Here is a 19,796-nt window from a genome sequence, read left to right as displayed (position 1 = left end):
TCAGGTTGGGGGCAAGGGGAATTGGAGGGTAAAAAAATCCCACTTGGAACAAGGAGGAAATAAGATAACACTGAGACATCACATAGTCCTCTGACAGTTAATGTCCTCCCTCCCCTTTACGGGAACACATTACCGAAGAGTTCCCTTTTAACTTGAAAAAAGCACCACAATGTCATCCTGTCCCTCCTTTCATCAAAATCATCATTATGAAATGGATCCATCTGTCTTGGCTGTGGTGCACACAGTAATGCTCTCCAATTCTTCTCATGTTCTCCATAACATCCTATTGTCATCGCTGTGTGAGCCTGTTCTTGTTTTTGTCTTCCTTTGGTTTGGTGACTCCTTTGTCTCGGTCATAAAGTCTATCACAGTCCATAGTTTTTTCTCATACGTGGCCGGCAGCTCACATCAGAACATCCTCTCGGTGTTGAAGACCCTCAGCTTGGTCATGAAGTTGAAGTAGATGAAGGCCAGACAAACAAGCAAGTTCTTCATCAGGTAGAGGAGTGGCGTTACAAAGCCGAAGAAGGCAATGAGGCCGATACGCACAAACAGGAAAGGCAGATCCTGCAGGGCCACGCCTAGCAACGACAGAAGGGGACTGTGGGGCATGACTACCAGCCGCAGGCACGACAGGTAGCTGAAGATGTAGATAGGGAACACCCAGCCCGAGTAGTAGACCGCCGGGTGCCCTGCCACCCTCACCATCTCCACCGTGTCCATCCAGAACAGAAAGCTGTCCACAAACACTTCGGCTCGGGCATCGCTGGCACACAAGAAGCGCAACGCGCCTGTGTAGGCATATGGTGAGACGCCGTGGTCTGCGGACATGCTGGCCGAGCGTGCAGAGCATGCCGAGCGCGAGCTCAGGCCTGACATGCTGAACTGTCGGCCTTGTATCTGGTTACCTGGCATCCCCTGGAGTGTCCAATTGGCCTCTGTTTGAGACCCCGCCCCGTTCTGGTCCTGCCCATTTGGACTACCAGGTTGCCCTGGTTGTGTAGGGTTCCTGGGCACACCTGGCATTACGGGTGCCGCAGGGTTTTCTGGGTTTACCGGTGTCACTGGGGTTACGTTCGTGAGGAGAGTGGAAGGGATCTCAGCATCTCGGGCCAATTCGTTAGCTGGATGGAAAGACAACAGCACATGGGTATGTTAGCCATGTCATAACAACCCAGATCAGAACATCTCATTATGGCACAGAACCATGGAGCACACCACGTCATTTCAACGTGGACAATTGGGTAATATTTGGTTGAGACGTTGATAGATAAGTTTACAATCTACATTCACTCCCCAAGAAAACAGCCAAAAGTTTGTTGAATACCAAATGTGTTAACACTATGCTTTCAACCGTCTAAAAGCACAGGCAAATTTTTATGGAAAAACCGTGTCTGATTTTTGGTTAAGTTGTCACTGAAATGTTTTATCACTGCACTTTCAACCATTTTTTAAACAATGTTCAAATGGGAATACGTCAGATATTTTGTTTATTTATAAAAATAAAAAAACATGAATGTGTTACCACTGCGCTTTATCTTATCGCACAACCAAATGACCTGGATTGCAGTACTTTAAAAGTACATACACTGTGCATAGTGCAAGTGATCAATGCTCTTTGAAATTCTTTATTGTAGCAATTGTGAAGATCTCCACAGAACTGCGAGCTTTGCATGCTATCTTGATTATGCACCCTTTCTATGATTACATAGGAGTACATTATAGTTACAGTAACTTCAAAATGTGGCCGTGGATGTGTTACTCTTTAGGCCATTTACTGTATTAGAAAAGTAATTGTGTTTGGTTGACAATGCAACCAAATATCAACATTTAAAAGGAGATGTATCTACTTCTTGGATAGTTTCATCTGAGCCACTGGCTTAATCCTCTTCTTTAACTTTCATTTTTTGGTAGAGTTGCAGACGTGAATCCAACATATCATTTGTTAACACGTAAACAGGCTATCGACTCTATTGCAAAAGTGATATTGAATTGTGTTTTGTTTGTCAACACAACCAAATGTCAACATTTGAAGGAGATGTGTCTTCTGCTTGGGTAGTTCTTTGCCACTGACTTAATAAATTATATGTTGGATTCGGTCTCCATCTCAACCAAAAATCTAAGTTAAAGAATAGGATAAAAATCCAATCACAACTTTGCTGAGAGAGATGGGTTTATTTGCAGAGCAATTTAGTTGAGAGATTCCTGTTGACATATCAGTGCAACGTAATGTAAAGTGTGACCTAGGTTATTCTGACTTTTTTTCATGAAGACCACATATTCTTAACCATTTGAGAGCTTTTCACACAGCCTCATCATTATTAGACTCACAATCTAACACTTGATTTTCTACAGTAGCCAACTATGGAAGGTTTGTTTGAATTTGGTAATGTTTATATATATATATATATATATATATATATATATATATATATATATATTAAACTAATCTCACTTCTGATGAAGTCTCAGTCTCACTGTGATTAGTAGATTCCCAAATGACCTCACGATTGGCCAATTCCTTATTTCTTTCCTCTGAATTGGCATGATTGTGAAACAGGGACATCCTTTTTTTCTAGTAATTATCTTTTGAGTAAGCAAAATTAGTCAGAAATGTTGTTGTAGCTTAGCTATGAATGTGTGCTTGAGAGAAATGCCTCCCTTCAGAGAGTTGTTCTGATACTCTCACTCTGAAAGTTTTTTATATATTTATACACTTTATATTAATAGTGCAAATATGAAAATATATTTTGACTCATAAACTTGTTTATACATAGAAAATTGTCTGCTATTTACTCTATTGCAAAAGTGATATAGTATTGTGTTTGATTGTCTATGCAACAACAGCTCAACATTAGAAGGTTATGTACACTACATTACCAAAAGTATGTGGACACCTGCTCGTCGAACATCTCATTCCGAAATCATGAGCATTAATATGGAGTTGTTCCCCCTTTTGCTGCCTAACAGCCTCCACTATTCTGGGAAGGCTTTCCACTAGATGTTGCAACACTGCTGGGACTTGCTTCCATTCAGCCATGAAAGCATTAGTGAGGTCGGGCACTGATGTTGGGCAATCAAGTCTGGCTTGCAGTCGGTGTTCCAATTAATCTCAAAGGTGTTTGATGGGGTTGAGGTCAGGGCCCTGTGCAGGTCAGTCAAGTTCATCCACACTGATCTCAACAAACCATTTCTGTATGGACCTCGCTTTTTGCACAAATTTGTCATTATATGTTGTACTGTTAAGATTTCCCTTTACTAGAACTAAGGGACCTAAACCAAAACATTAAAACATTGAATTGGCACTATGCATTGGGGCATCCGCCAAACCCATCCGCCTGGGAGATTCATCACTCCAGAGAACGCATTTCCACTGCTCCAGAGTCCAGTGGCGGTGAGCTTTACACCACTCCAGCCAACTCTTGGAATTGTGCATGGTGATCTTAGGCTTGTGTGTGGCTGCTTGTTCATGGAAACCCATTTCATGAAACTCCCAACGAACAGTTATTGTTCTGACATTGCTTCCAGAGGCAGTTTGGAACTTGGTAGTGAATGTTGCAACCAAGGACAGGCGATTTTTACGTGCTACGCGCTTCAGCACTCGGAGGTCTCCGAGCCGTTGTTGCGCCTAAACATTTCCACTTTACACCTTTCAGCAATGGGTGTGGGTGAAATAGCCAAATCCACTCATTTGAAGGGGTGTTCACATACTTTTGTATATACTGTATAGTGTATGTTCTGTTTGGATAGATCCATCTGTGCCACTGACTTAGACTGGCTTTAATTCCAATTTGTCTATAAATTAATCAGTTATATGTTGGATCTCAACCAAAAATCTGAAAGAATGTCACGCCCTGATCTGTTTCACCTGTCCTTGTGATTGTCTCAACCCCCTCCAGGTGTCGCTTATTTTCCCCAGTGTATTTATACCTGTGTTTCCTGTCTCTCTGTGCCAGTTCGCCTTGTCTGTTTCAAGTCAACCAGTGTGTTTTTCCCCGTGCGTTTGATATTCCCTCTTTTGCTAGTCCTCCCGGTTTTGACCCTTGCCTGTTTTCTGGACTCTGTTCCCGCCTGCCTGACCAGTCTGCCTGCCGTGACCTCGAGCCTGCCTGCCACTCTGTACCTCCTGGACTCTGATCTGGTTTTGACCTTTTGCCTGTCCATGACTATTCTCTTGCCTACCCCTTTTGAAACTAATAAATATCAATCACTCAAACCATCTGGGTCTGGCCCTGAGCCCTTATAAAGAAAGAATACGACTAAACAGCACTTAATCAAATCAAACTTTAAATGCACTTACAATCATTTTTGTTTGATTTAGTCCTATTCCTCACTTAAATTTGTTTGAGATGGAGATGTGAATCCAACATATTAATAACTCACGTGTAGATTACATTTGAAATCAACCAAAGCATGAAACTCTATATTTAGTTGAATCCTGGGTTGAATTGAAACGATACCTGTTCTATATAGGCCTGAACAGTATAATTCATGACATACAGTATGATTAATAAAGTATGGTTGCATTTAATTTCATGTCATCAAACTTACTCTTTGAAATTACTTCAATAGCAACAGTGAATCTATAAACATTTTAAGTGGAGAATTCTCAATAATCATTCTCACGATAGCACATTTGTCGTAGCCAGTGTCAAATAGCTACGCTGGGCTTGGTTGAAACCCTGGATCGAAGATCAAAGGGTAGCTATAGATCAATTCTCCAGTAGGAGGTGCTGCCCAGCCTATTGCTTTTTTTTCTGATAGTGGATATAAATAACATTGAAGATCTGACGTTGTTTCAAAAGGTACAAATTCAACGTTATTTTATTATACAAGATGTGTCTATGTTGAAAATTGGTTAGCATTACATAATCCTGGGGTTGAAATTTTTTGCAAATCCAATGTACTTTAAAAACATAGATTCCACATCAGAATACATTGACAAATGACATTGGAACAACGTTGATTTAACCAGAGTCCAACAAAGCAGAACACAGCACAAACACAGGGATTTTCTCTCTGGGCTATATAGGCACTATATTTGACCAATAGCTTTTCTGATCAGTGGAAAAGGACAAACGTTTTGGATCTGGCCATTTCTTCAAATAAAGGGATTCCAAGAAAATGACAGCCACCCTTAGAACAACGTCATGGTTTTTGCCAATTCGGCACTGTTACCAATAATCAGTTGGTGGGTCATACATAGCATTTCCTGTTCATTTCCTGAGATAGAGAACATATCCCCTGATAGTGTGAGTATTGTTGTCGTCATGAAATTACACTACTGTTGGTCCCGCTGTATGTGACAAGAGGTTGTGCTCAGTGAATCATGTATTGTTTGGTTGAGTAGATGCAACAGCTGCTCAGCCTGGCCTCAGATCCATACAAAGCATACTACACGTATTTGTGTACATCTACAAGACGTATGATATGTACTAATGGTCTAGTAACTTTAGACAGAAACAAAAGTAGGGAGGTTGGTCGGGAGGATGGACGAGCGTCTAGCAATCCAAAGGTTGCATGTTCCACTCACGTCAGGGACAACTGTAGCTTTTAGCTAATCCTTCTCCTAACCCTTTTCCTAAACTTAACCTAGTTCTCCTAAACTTTTACATAGATTATCCTAACCTTTGTCATTAGTTCTCCTAACCACCAATGTAAATTCTCCCAGTAATTCTAATTTGTTGTTACAACGCAACAAGCAACATGGTCTCAGCGAAAGACGCATAATACTATGTCATCCAATTCATATGCTACTGTACAACCGAGCAAGAAGTATTATACTATACATCCTCTAATTTGTATGATATTGTAAGACTGCTATTCTATTCACAAAGTAAAGTAATATACACTATATATACAAAAGTATGTGGACGCCCCTTCAAATTAGTGGATTGGGCTATTTCAGCCACACACGGTTCTGATAGGTGTATAAAATTGAGCAAACAGCCATGCAATCTCCATAGACAATCATTTACAGTAGAATGGCCTTACTGAAGAGCTCAGTGACTTTCAACATCGCACCGTCATGCGACAAGTCAGTTCGTCAAATTTCTGCCATGCAAGAGATGCCTCGGTCAACTTCAAGTGCTGTTATTGTGAAGTGAAAATGTCTAGGAGCAACAACAACTCAGCCGTGAAGTGGTAGGCCACACAAGCTCACAAAACGGGACCGCAGAGTGCTGAAGCACTTAACTCGTAAAAAGGCATCTTTCCTCAGTTGCAACACTCACTAGCAAGTTTAAAACTGCCTCTGGGCCTCCCGAATGGCTCAGCAGTCTAAAGCACTGCATCGCAGTGCTAGCTGTGCCACTAGAGATTCTGGGTTCGAGTCCAGGCTCTGTCCTAGCTTGCTGCGACTGGGAGACCAGGAGGCGGCGCACAATTGGCCCAATGTCATCTGGGTTAGGGAAGGGTTTGGCCGGCAGGGATGTCCTTGTCCCATCGTGCACTAGCGACTCCTGTGACGGGCCGGGCACAGTGCACGCTGACACAATGTTTCCTCCTTGGTGCAGCTGGCTTCCGGGTTAAGTGGGCATTGCGGCTGGGTTGGGTTGTGTTTTGGAGGACGCACGACTCTCGACCTTCGCCTCTCCCGAGTCCGTACGGGAGTTGTAGCGATGGGACAAGACTGTAACTACCGATTGGATACCACAAAATTGGGGCGAAAAAGGGGTAAAAAAAAACTAGCACAAGTACTGGAAATGTGTTCTCTGAAGTGATGAATCACGCTTCACCATCTGGCAGTCCAACAGACAAATCTGAGTTTGGCAGATGCCAGGTGAACCCTACCTTCCCCAATGCATAGTACCAACTGTAAAGTTTGGTGGAGGAGGAATAATGTTCTGCGGCTGTTTTTAGGCCCCTTAGTTCCGGTGAAGGGAAATCTCAATGCTATAGCATACAATTACATTCTAGACAATTATGTGCTTCAAATTTTGTGGCAACAGTTTGGGGAAGGCCCTTTCCTGTTTCAGCATGACAATGTCCCTGTGCACAAAGCGAGGTCCATTCAGAAAAGGTTTCTCGAGATCGGTGTGGAAGAACTTGACTGGCCTGCACAGAGCCCTGATCTCAAATCCATCAAACATATTTGAAATGAATTGGAATGCAGAGACATGCCTAATCGCCCAACATCAGTGCCGGATGTTCACTAATGCACTTGTGGCTGAATGGAAGCAAGTTCCCGCAGCAGTTTTCCAACATCTAGTGGAAAGCCTTCCCAGAAGAGTGGAGGCTGTTATAGCAGCAAAAGGAGGACTAACTTCATATTAATGCAGATGATTTTGGAATGAGATGTTCAAACAAGCAGGTGTCCATATACTTTTGGTCATGTAGTGTATCTTTCTAAATGGAGGGAACTCATTTACATACCAAATCCAACAAATTGCCCTTAGACCAGGTTGAGTAGCTAGCCAATGTTCAATTAAAGTGTGTGTTTAACACAGAGCTTTGTATTCTCACCGTGTCCAGTGAGTCGACTGTGGCGGATCCTCTCCACAATATCGATGCAGATGAGAGAGAAGAGCACCAACGACACGGGGAGCTCTGCAAACGTATCCTGTCTTATACTGTTATTGATCTGCACCTGAGAGAAAACAATGATCAAAACCAATCAGTGATTCAAATCAGACTACAATGCTAGCCCCGATTGTGATCTAATGAAACCGTCATGTGCCAGTCAGGTACCAGCTTGACTTCCCCTCCAAACCTTCTCCAAACACTACATACAACCCTATGAGTGCTGTACATTGAGTATACAAAACATTAGGAACGCCTGCTCTTTCCAGGACATAGACTGACCAGGTGAAAACTATGATCCCTTATTACTGTCACTTGTTAAATCTACTTCAGTCAGTGTAGATGAAGGGGCTGAGGTTAAAGGACGATTTTTGAGCCTTGAGACGATTGAGGCATGGATTGTGTATGTGTGCCATTCAGAGGGTGAATGGGCAAGACAAAATATTTAAGTGCCTTTGAAGGGGGTATGGTAGTAGGTGCCAGGTGCACTGGTTTGAGTATGTCAAGAACTGCAATGCTGATTGGGTTTTTCAGAGCTCAACAGTTTCCCGTGTGTATCAACAACAGTCCACCACCCAAAGGACATCCAGCCAACATGACTCAATTATGGGAAGCATTGGAGTCAACATGGGCCAGCATCCCTGTGGAACGTGCCCTGATGAATTGAGGCTGTTCTGAGGGGGGGGGGAGTGTGCAACTTAATATTAGGAAGGTGTTCCTAATGTTTTGTACACTCAGTGTATACCCTCTGTGACACTTGGTTAGTGAGCTAATCACTTAGCTCTGGTATGTACTCTACAGGACACGGAACAAAAGAGACTGGGCTGAATTTATGGCTCCTCTTATGTAAAAGAGAGCAGATAAACCAAGGACCTGAGTCACCCATGGACCTTTTGTAACCTTTAAAAAGTGCTTAATAGACAGCTAATCGGAGGTGGGCACATCACAGACAGGAAGTGGGAAAGTGCCAGACAGACAGCCAATGTGACCGGGATGGCTGGGGCAGGATGAGGAACTCAGCTGCTTATCAGTTGCTCCTTGGTCATAGGTCTGTAGATTGCTCCCCTGAGAACCCAACTGTTCCTCTGCTCTCATTACCTTTACCCCCTCCTCTCTCATAAGACCCCCGCTATGACACTGCACTTCAAGGAACTTTCATAATGCTGTGGTGGTGCCATAATGGTAGAATAGGTAGACTACAGTCGGCATTCTGTGTAGTAGGGTTTGATGTGCATGGAACCATCTAGACAAGGGATGGGAAACTTTATGGGGGTGGGGGCCCACAAAAAAAACTGAATTCATCATGAGGGGCCGCAGTGGCTCTTCGGTCTGCCCAGTGGCTACTGGGCCCCCCTGTGAGCAAAACATTTTAGCGGCACATCTTAAAAAGTTAATTTCCTGCAATTATGCACATTTTGTCATGGGGCAGAGAGAAAATGTTGCCGCTTTAAAGCAAGTTTGCTGCAATTCTAAACATTTTGCCATGGGGCGGAAAGAAGATTTTGCAATTTTATAACTCATTTCATGCAATTCTACACATTTTGCCAGAAGGTGGAAGCAAATGTTTGCCAATTTTAATATGATAACTGATGATCAATGGGCCCCATCCCGGTAGATAATTCAACCATGCTTTCTAAAAGTTTAGATAGCTAGCCACAAGACTAATTTACCAATAAATAAGACAAAATAGCTGACATGGGCTAATTGAGTGACTGCTGATGCACAACCAAATTTCGAAATTGCACGTTGTGTATTCTATTGTTCTAACTGGTCCGCGGGCCTACAAAATGGGGGTGGGGGGGGGGGGTGGGGGGGGGGATGCCGGTTACCCATCCCTGATCTAGACATACAGTAGAATGACATAGAAGTGGAGTAGTACAATCCAGACATTGACGTCTACTTGTTTTCATCATTCCTCGACTCCAATCAGGGACGGATTTAGACCTGGTACATCAGGTGAGTGGACTCTCGGGCTGCTCGATGGCATTAATCTATGAATCAGCTACTGGGGGGAGGAGGAACTGAAAACTAGCAGTACTGCAGACCTCAAGGCCTGGAAGTGAATACCTCTGACTTAGAAGGTAACCAACAGGTCGAGTGTCAATGGTCAAACATAGACACACTGAGATGAGAATTAACAAATGATGGATACTACTGGGGTCACATGGTTTACCTCTGAGCTGGCGATGAGAAAGGCAAAGCAGGGCAATGTGGAAAGGATCATATAGACCAGGGCCACTGGCCTCCTGAGAGAGAGAGAGAGAGAGAGAGAGAGAGAGAGAGAGAGAGAGAATGAGATAGATAAAGGAGGGATAGTTTGAGTTATAGGCTAGAGGTTTTCAAAAATAAAAATATTGATGCATTTGGAAATGTACGTATACTGCAAAAGCAATTGCAAGCCCGTCGAGAATCGGACACAGCACAGCTACCGGTCAGGTTCACGCCACAAAGACCCGACAGCCATTACTACACCCCAAGGCTCTGTTCCAGAAAACACTGTGCTGTTATATCACAGCTACAGCTCCTAGCTCCTAGCTTAGACAGTGGATTCCCAACTAGGCCACAGACCAGACAGGCCAGACAGACACTCACCACTTCTTCCTCCCGACAAGAAACTTCTTATTCGTGAACACCATGTACTTCATGGGCACCCAGACAAGCAGGGCAGCAGAGGTGACATAGGCGATGGAGGAGGCCACGGTGAGCCAGTAGGCGGTGCTTGCGTCGCCGGGTGGCTGCGCCACGCTCTTGACCCGCGCTACAATGAGGGCGAACCTCTGCATGACGATGAAGAGCGGCACGCACAGGCCTGCGAACTGCAGCACCTCGCACAGGGCGAACTTCAGCGTCCTCCCCGAGGCCATGCTGTGGCAGCCCCTGTGCTGGGGGCACTGAAAAAAAAGAGGGAGGGAGGGAGAGAGGGGGCTGTTGTCGCAGTGAAGCGACCCCTGTCCCTCTGAGGGCTGGTTAGGCCTTGGCCCGCTGCATTGTCTGTGTCCACTAGCATTTTCCACACGCTACAACCCCAGCTCACTGCTCTGCCGTTTGCTTACACTGCACTAGGCATTGTGTACCTATATCGGCGCCAGCGGGACGGTGTGATGCGGCTGCCCCTCTAACCTCTTTATGGAGGTTACAAAACAAATTGTCTCGCTCTCTCTGGCCCTTCAAGGATATTATTTTTCAGAAAGAGGCTGAAGCCTTGGAAGAGATGTGAAACCAAAAGGAAAAGGTCTATGGAGCAGAATCATATGGAATAATATAATGATAACACCATACATGTCCAGTCCCATGTTAAATTAGCAGAGAGAAAGAGAGCTCTTCATGCTTTGGCTGTCCTGTGCTTTGCACGTTCATTCATGCCATGACTACACATTCCCATCTTGTGGTACTCTGCAACACTCTGCCAGCAGTGTGACACAACACAGTGTTGGGCTGCAACCAAAAGCCATAAAAACATACATCTCAAGAAGTGTGTTCTCTGATACTGTAAAAGAGATGTAGAGATGATGTATCCCCTTCCAGGCCAGACCGAAGTGAGTGTAGGGGAGACAGGAAGAGAACAAGCACAAGGGAAGGAGGGAGTAATAGAGAGCGGGGAAGAAGAGAGAGGTGTAAGAGAGGAAAAGAGAGGGAGAGAGTCAACTTTGAAGACAAGCTCGATCAAGTGTTACTGAAGAGAAATGGAATTATGTTAGTCTTGAATTATTTGATCTTATTTGTACTGACATGTATGTACAGTTACACAGTACTTACACACAAAAAGTAGGTCACGCGGCGTTGTGCCGTGAGGTGTTGCTTTATATGTTTTTTTGAAACCAGGTTTTCTGTTCACTTACGCTATATAAGATGGAAGGGAGTTCCATGCACTCATTTGTTCTGGACCTGGGGACTGTGAATTCCGATTAGTAAATGACAAATAAAATCATAATAAAGAGTAACTCTATCTGACTGATATACAAGAAGCTATGAGAAAGATAATCAGACGGGCACTCTGTAGTCGTGAACCTAACCATGCAAGTTTACCTACAATAATGAGATGTATTTATGCGCACTGACTCCCTGCCTCCAGGGTCCTCCCCCACATATAGTCTGCTCTGGGCAGAAGTTGGGATTACCGTCTAACACAAACATCGTGCTTGGATCAAATGGCAAATATGACTAGGCTCCCAATTGCATCTACAAGCATCAGGTTACTCTCCAGTGACCCTTTACTGGTGGTGAGGTATTCGCTTGCTGTGTGACGACACACTGCTCGAAGCATGCCACAACATACCTCCTGCCAATTCAGTACTGCTAAAATACAAATACACTGTATAAATCAATAGTTAATAACCTCTCTGGTTGTATTCTGCTGAGCTTACATGCTGGCAATCAAGTTCTGATGTTAATGAGTCGTTCCACCAATTCGGTGCCTTTTGGGAAGTGTACTTGGTCCCTACAAAATGTGATTTCATCTCATTTTTACATTCTGTCATAAAGAACACAAGTTCAAGTCCATAAAAATATATATTTTCCCACCTCAAGAGGGTAGCCCTTTCCTGCAATCAAATGACCTAGTGGCCTCATGGGTAGAATATTCTAAATATTTTGGATAATTTCATAATTAATAAACATTATTTATTTAAAAAACAATTAAAATATTGTGTTTCTATGTCAAACAGTTTTGTTATATTTCAGTCTGTGATGTATATAAAGTGTACTATTGGGATGCGAACTCAAAATGTAAACTATACAGAGTATCTGACATGGTACAGGTGTCTTCTTTTATAAAGCCCATAACCGTGTGTGAGGTTTATACTTTTGTTTCAAAGTATATTTGTTTAAGACTACCAAGAAACACTCTGTGTGACCCTGATTTAGCCCGCAGTAAAATGTTGAATAAAAACATGCAGTTTGGATTAAGATATAATTTAAATAATTTAAATATAATGGAGGCTTTTAGTTTTTACCCTCCAAACTCATGTTCGCTATATAAATAAGCCTGTTTAACATTATCTGGTTTGCTATTTCAAAATAAACAATATGTTATTTTTTCACATTACTTTAAAAAAGATTCTCATGGAGCCGGTAGAGCCATTAACAGATAAGTAAACTGCGATATCACTAGGGAATAAATCAGAGTAATTTTTCCGTAGATGGACAGGTAGATTTCTGAAGATTTTCCGTCCCTGTCCACGGTTTCAAGATCCTATTTATTTTGCTAAGTTTACTATGAAAGTTAATAGTTTCAAGAGCGTTAGTCTTTTCCGGGATGTGTACACCAAGCACATCAACTTCCCCATCCACCCATTTAATCAGGAGACCACATGGCAATTTAAAGTTTGTATCTTTTGCATACCCAATCTGTAATATATAGTACACTTATCATAGTTGGGTTTTAGTCCAGAGAAACTGGAAAAATTATCCAGGTCCTCAATAAGGCCCTTCAAGGTTGAATATTTAGGACTCAAGAGAAACTTGTATCATCGGAGTATATTGATACTTTTGTCAACCATTCATTTTTATCCCCTCAATGTTGTCATTGGATCTGATTTTTACCTGTAACATTTCAATGGCCATAATAAATAGGTATGGTGACAGAGGGCAACCTTGTTTTACACCTCTATCTTTTGGTAACAGGGTTGACACGCAAGGTTTCCCACCAAAAAACACCGGTACATTTCTGAAACAAGTAGACCCAGTTCACCTGCTTTTACACTATGATTTGACTATTAGTTCAATGTTTCTTTTGTAAAAAAATATATGTTTTTAAAAGGAATAGTTTCACCAAAGAAATGAGACCTTAAAATGAGGGACAGACGTAAATTAATCCCTAATCAGATTAAACAAATAACAATATTCAGAAATGACTTTGTTAAAGCAACAAAATAACTAGGGCTTTTCAATGATGGTGAAAACTTGGAGAAATGTTGGGGTTAAGTGGGTTAAAATCTTCCTCGAAATCACAGAGGGTGCACTGAGGGACCTGTCAAAATGTAACATTTTGGCAATTTAGCAAGTTTTTATTCATACATAAAATATGATTTATTCAATTCTCCATATGGTCTACATAAAATGGCATTTAATTTAAAGAATCCACCCCTTTTTTAAAATGTTGCCTAAAATAACATACCCAAATCTAACTGTCTGTAACTCAGGACCTGAAGCAAGGATATGCATATTCTTGATACCATTTGAAATTAAACACTTTGAAATGTGTAGAAATGTGAAATGAATGTTGGAGAATATAACACATTAGTGTCACGATCGTCGTAAGAAGCGGACCAAAGCGCAGCGTGGTGTGAATGCATCATTTAATAGATGACGACAAAAAACACAAAGTAAACTGTATAAAACCAAATAAACAAATAACGATCGTGAAGCTATCCTAAGAACCTAAATATGGCTCCCAATCAGAGACAATGACTAACATCCGCCTCTGATTGAGAACCATATCAGGCCAAACACAGAAACAGACAAACTAGACATCCAACATAGAATGCCCACTCAGATCATACCCTGACCAAACAAAACATAGAAACATACAAAGCAAACTGGTCAGGGTGTGACAGTACCCCCCCCCACCCCCCCAAGGAGCGGACTCCGGCCGCAAAACCTGAACCTATTGGGGAGGGTCTGGGTGGGCATCTGTCTGCGGTGGCGGCTCTGGCACTGGACGTGGCCCCCACTTCACCATAGTCTTAGTCCACTTTAGTAGCGTCCTTTGAGCGGCGACCCTCGCCGCCAACCTAGGACTGGCAACCCTACTAAAGGACCCCACTGGACTGAGGGGCAGAAAAAAAACACGAAGTAAACTGTACAAAACCAAATAAACAAATAACGACCGTGAAGCTATCCTAAGAACTGTGCTAACACAAGCAACTAACATAGACAATCACCCACACCCACAATGACAAAACAGGCTACCTAAATATGGCTCCCAATCAGAGACAATGACTAACACCTGCCTCTGATTGAGAACCATATCAGACCAAACACAGAAACAGACAAACTACACATCCAACATAGAATGCCCACTCAGATCACACCCTGACCAAACAAAACATAGAAACATACAAAGCAAACTATGGTCAGGGTGTGACAATTAGATCATCTTTGATACGCAAGAGAAAAGTGATAATGTATTATTCCAGCCCAGTTGCAATTTAGATTTTGGCCACTAGATGACAGCAGTGTATGTGCAACGTTTTAGACTGATCCAATGAACCATTGCATTTCGGTTCAAAATATGGATCAAGACTGCCCAAATGTGCATAATTTGTTTATTAATAACTTTTCAAGTTCATAACTGTGCACTCTCCTCAAACAAGAGCATGGTATTATTTCACTGTAATAACTACTGTAAATTGGACAGTGCAGTTGGATTAACAAGAATTTAAACTTTCTGCCATTATCAGATATGGCTTTGTCCTGGGAAATGTTCTTGTCACTTACAACATCATGCTAATCGCATTAGCCTACGTTAGCTCAACCGTCCCGCAGGGGACCCACCGACCCTGTAGAAGTTTTAAGCTGCAATAGGTAACTTTTTGGGACACTGGACCAAATACACATAGAAATGTCATACTCTAACTTCCACTATTCATGCAAGGCCCTCCCCCGCCCTCCTTTTGGCAAATCGGACCACGATTCCAGTTTGCTCCTATAGGCAGAAACTCAAACAGGATGTACCCGTGACAAGGAGCCCCACAAGGGTGCGTGCCCAACCCCCTCCTGTACTTCCTGTTCACCCATGACTGCGTGGCCATGCACGCCTCCAACTCAATCATCAAGTTGGCAGATGACACAACAGTAGTAGGCTTGATCACCACCAATGACGAGACAGTCTATAGGAAGGAGGTAAGGGCACGCAGAGTGTGGTGTCAGGAAAACAACCTCTCACTCAACATCAACAAAAAAAAGGAGATGATCGTGGACTTCAGGAAACAGCAGAGGGAGCACCCCCCTATCTACATCGACGGGACAACAGTGGAGAAGGTGGAAAGCTTTAAGTTCCTAGGTGTACACATCACTGACAAACTGAAATGGTCCACCCACACAGACAGTGTTGTGAAGAAGGCGCAACAGTTCATAATTTTTATGAATATTTATTTGAATTGCGTGCCCTCCAGTTTCACCGGAAGTTGTCCCGCTAGCGAGACGCCTATCCCAGAGAGAAAAATCTTTAAAGATTCATACGGGCACAAAAGGCACTCTTTTTGTGGAACGACCCTGATGACTATCAGTTTCAGAGAGTTGATGATAGCCTACCCTCCTCATCTGGCCAGATGCCTTCTTTAAGCATAAGGACATACAGTGGGGAGAACAAGTATTTGATACACTGCCGATTTTGCAGGTTTTCCTACTTACAAAGCATGTAGAGGTCTGTAATTTTTTATCATAGGTACACTTCAACTGTGAGAGACGGAATCTAAAACAAAAATCCAGAAAATCTCATTGTATGATTTTTAAATAATTCATTTGCATTTTATTGCATGACATAAGTATTTGATCACCTACCAACCAGTAAGAATTCCGGCTCTCACAGACCTGTTAGTTTTTCTTTAAGAAGCCCCCCTGTTCTCCACTCATTACCTGTATTAACTGCACCTGTTTGAACTCGTTACCTGTATAAAAGACACCTGTCCACACACTCAATCAAACAGACTCCAACCTCTCCACAATGGCCAAGACCAAAGAGCTGTGTAAGGACATCAGGTATAAAATTGTAGACCTGCACAAGGCTGGGATGGGCTACAGGACAATAGGCAAGCAGCTTGGTGAGAAGGCAACAACTGTTGGCGCAATTATTATAAAATGGAAGAAGTTCAAGATGACGGTCAATCACCCTCGGTCTGGGGATCCATGTAAGATCTCACCTCGTGGGGCATCAATGATCATGAGGAAGGTGAGGGTTCATCCCAGAACTACACGGCAGGACCTGGTCAATGACCTGAAAAGAGCTGGGACCACAGTCTCAAAGAAAACCATTAGTAAAACACTACGCCATCATGGATTAAACTCCTGCAGCGCACGCAAGGTCCCCCTGCTCAAGCCAGCGCATGTCCAGGCCCGTCTGAAGTTTGCCAATGACCATCTGGATGATCCAGAGGAGGAATGGGAGAAGGTCATGTGGTCTGATGAGACAAAAATAGAGCTTTTTGGTCTAAACTCAACTCGCCGTGTTTGGAGGAAGAAGAAGGATGAGTACAACCCCAAGAACACCATCCCAACCGTGAAGCATGGAGGTGGAAACATCATTCTTTGGGGATGCTTTTCTGCAAAGGCGACAGGACGACTGCACCGTATTGAGGGGAGGATGGATGGGGCCATGTATCGCGAGATCTTGGCCAACAGCCTCCTTCCCTCAGTAAGAGCATTGAAGATGGGTCGTGGCTGGGTCTTCCACCATGACAACGACCCGAAACACACAGCCAGGGCAACTAAGGAGTGGCTCCGTAAGAAGCATCTCAAGGTCCTGGAGTGGCCTAGCCAGTCTCCAGACCTGAACCCAATAGAGAATCTTTGGAGGGAGCTGAAAGTCCGTATTGCCCAGCGACAGCCCCGAAACCTGAAGGATCTGGAGAAGGTCTGTATGGAGTGGGCCAAAATCCCTGCTGCAGTGTGTGCAAACCTGGTCAAGAACTACAGGAAACATATGATCTCTGTAATTGCAAACAAAGGTTTCTGTACCAAATATTAAGTTCTGCTTTTCTGATGTATCAAATACTTATGTCATGCTATAAAATGCTAATTAATTACTTAAAAATCATACAATGTGATTTTCTGGATTTTTGTTTTAGATTCCGTCTCTCACCGTTGAAGTGTATCTATGATAAAAATGACAGACCTCTACATGTTTTGTAAGTAGGAAAACCTGCAAAATCGGCAGTGTATCAAATACTTGTTCTCCCCACTGTACTTGGCAAGAGAGTACTCCAACAATGGGAGGATGTCTGTGATTCAATCACTGAGTTGTGAATGATGCCCACGATCTCCATGTCATTCACACACAGAGAGTAGTAAAGAAAGGATAGTGATATGAACACACACACACACACTCATAAGCACACACACACACACACACACACTGTGTGTGTCATTGTTGAATCCAACATTGAGACAGAAATTTGAGCACTTGTTACTGGATCAGGATTATGTGGCCTGCAATATATTTGCTGCCGTCTTTAGTTTACACAAATTTCTACTGGGCACTACGAGTGGAGCTAATTTTACATCCTGCAGTGATGCACTTTCTCAGGCTGTCTCCACTACTGAGTGCTCTAGTCCAACACTACTCCTTTAACCCAGTCCAACATTACTCCTTTAACCCAGTCCAACACTGTCCCTTTAACCCAGTCCAACACTGTCCCTTTAACCCATTCCAACACTGTCCCTTTAACCCATTCCAACACTGTCCCTTTAACCCAGTCCAACATTACTCCTTTAACCCATTCCAACACTGTCCCTTTAACCCAGTTCAACACTGTCCCTTTAACCCAGTTCAGCACTGTCCCTTTAACCCATTCCAACACTGTCCCTTTAACCCATTCCAACACTGTCCCTTTAACCCAGTCCAACACTGCACCTTTAACCCAGTCCAACATTACTCCTTTAACCCAGTCCAACACTGTCCCTTTAACCCAGTTCAACACTGTCCCTTTAACCCAGTTCAACACTGTCCCTTTAACCCAGTTAAACACTGTCCCTTTAACCCATTCCAACACTGTCCCTTTAACCCAGTTCAACACTGTCCCTTTAACCCATTTCAACACTGTCCCTTTAACCCATTCCAACACTGTCCCTTTAACCCATTCCAACACTGTCCCTTTAACCCATTCCAACACTGTCCCTTTAACCCAGTTCAACACTGTCCCTTTAACCCATTCCAACACTGTCCCTTTAACCCAGTTCAACACTGTCCCTTTAACCCATTCCAACACTGTCCCTTTAACCCAGTCCAACATTACTCCTTTAACCCAGTCCAACACTGTCCCTTTAACCCATTCCAACACTGTCCCTTTAACCCAGTTCAACACTGTCCCTTTAACCCAGTCCAACACTGTCCCTTTAACCCAGTTCAACACTGTCCCTTTAACCCAGTTCAACACTGTCCCTTTAACCCAGTTCAACACTGTCCCTTTAACCCATTCCAACACTGTCCCTTTAACCCATTCCAACACTGTCCCTTTAACCCAGTCCAACACTGCACCTTTAACCCAGTCCAACATTACTCCTTTAACCCATTCCAACACTGTCCCTTTAACCCAGTTCAACACTGTCCCTTTAACCCAGTTCAACACTGTCCCTTTAACCCAGTCCAACACTGTCCCTTTAACCCATTCCAACACTGTCCCTTTAACCCATTCCAACACTGTCCCTTTAACCCAGTCCAACACTGCACCTTTAACCCAGGCCAACACTGACTATTTTACCGTGACAACACAGCACCTTTTACTGCAGTGGGCTAAATCAGGGTCACACAGAGTGTTTCTTGGTAGTTTTACACAAATCTACAAAAGTATACACCTCAAACACATGGTTATGGGCTTATAAAAAAGAAGACACCTGTAGATATAAGGTTGAAATGTATTCAATTTTGAGTTTGCATCCCAATATTACACTTTTTAGACATCACATATTACTGAAATATAAGAACACCACTAAAACACCAGATTTTCAGTTGTAATTTAAAAAAAACATGTTTATTCATTATGAAATTATGAAAAATATTCATAACATTCGACCCATGAAGCCACTAGAGGGCGATTTTGTCCTTTGACTGCAGGGAATGAACCCAAATACATTTAAAAACTCCACAGTTAAAGCTTTAGGGTTTTGAATGCAACCCTGATCATACCAAGAGAGAATCTCAATTCCAAAACCTTGCATCCTCTCTCCTCTCCTCCTCAAAACCCATTGGATGAATAGGCCAGAACCTTCAACCTTCTCCTCCAATGGGTTTTGAGAAGGAGGCGAGGATAAAGGAGAGAGGACGTGAGGAGAATGCAATTGAGATTCTCCCCAAATCTACTTCTAGCCCCTGAAGGCAGAGGGCAGTACCCTACTGTAAATCTGAAAGAGATCAGAGATTGGGAAGAGATCTGAAAGAAAATTCAACATAAAGTGGAGATCATTTGGATTTGTGATGTTGAAGGACATTTTTTTTTTAAAAGTTGAATGCTCCAATTGCCTATCTATTTATCCACACTTAAAACAAGTTGGAGCTATATTGATTTGTATTTATAGATTTGAGAAGGACAAAATTAATGGCACAGAGGATTAGGATGACA

General features: G+C 42.9%; 1 protein-coding gene across 1 annotated transcript; it reads right to left on the bottom strand.

Annotated features, from left to right (window-relative positions):
• Positions 1-408: 408 nt before the first annotated feature.
• On the bottom strand, positions 409-10,385 carry LOC139366770 (transmembrane protein 236-like). The gene is made up of 4 exons (XM_071104473.1): positions 10,114-10,385; positions 9,695-9,767; positions 7,465-7,588; positions 409-1,124 (listed from the first exon to the last, which is right to left on the bottom strand). Exons 1-4 carry the CDS (start codon positions 10,383-10,385, stop codon positions 409-411), a joined length of 1,185 nt encoding a protein of 394 aa, XP_070960574.1.
• Between the last annotated feature and the right edge of the window lie 9,411 nt (positions 10,386-19,796).

Source organism: Oncorhynchus clarkii, chromosome 15, assembly GCF_045791955.1.
Source record: "Oncorhynchus clarkii lewisi isolate Uvic-CL-2024 chromosome 15, UVic_Ocla_1.0, whole genome shotgun sequence".
Taxonomy (NCBI): Eukaryota; Metazoa; Chordata; class Actinopteri; order Salmoniformes; family Salmonidae; genus Oncorhynchus; species Oncorhynchus clarkii.
This window is presented reverse-complemented; position numbering and strand designations above follow the sequence as displayed.

Coding starts and splice junctions, on each gene's coding strand:
- LOC139366770 (XM_071104473.1), bottom strand. CDS start 10,385: ATGGCCTCGGGGAGGACGCTGAAGTTCGCCCTGTGCGAGGTGCTGCAG. Junction 9,768..10,113: donor CTTGTCGGGAGGAAGAAGTG/GTGAGTGTCTGT, acceptor TCTCTCTCTCAG/GAGGCCAGTGGCCCTGGTCT. Junction 7,589..9,694: donor TTCTCATCGCCAGCTCAGAG/GTAAACCATGTG, acceptor GTTTTCTCTCAG/GTGCAGATCAATAACAGTAT.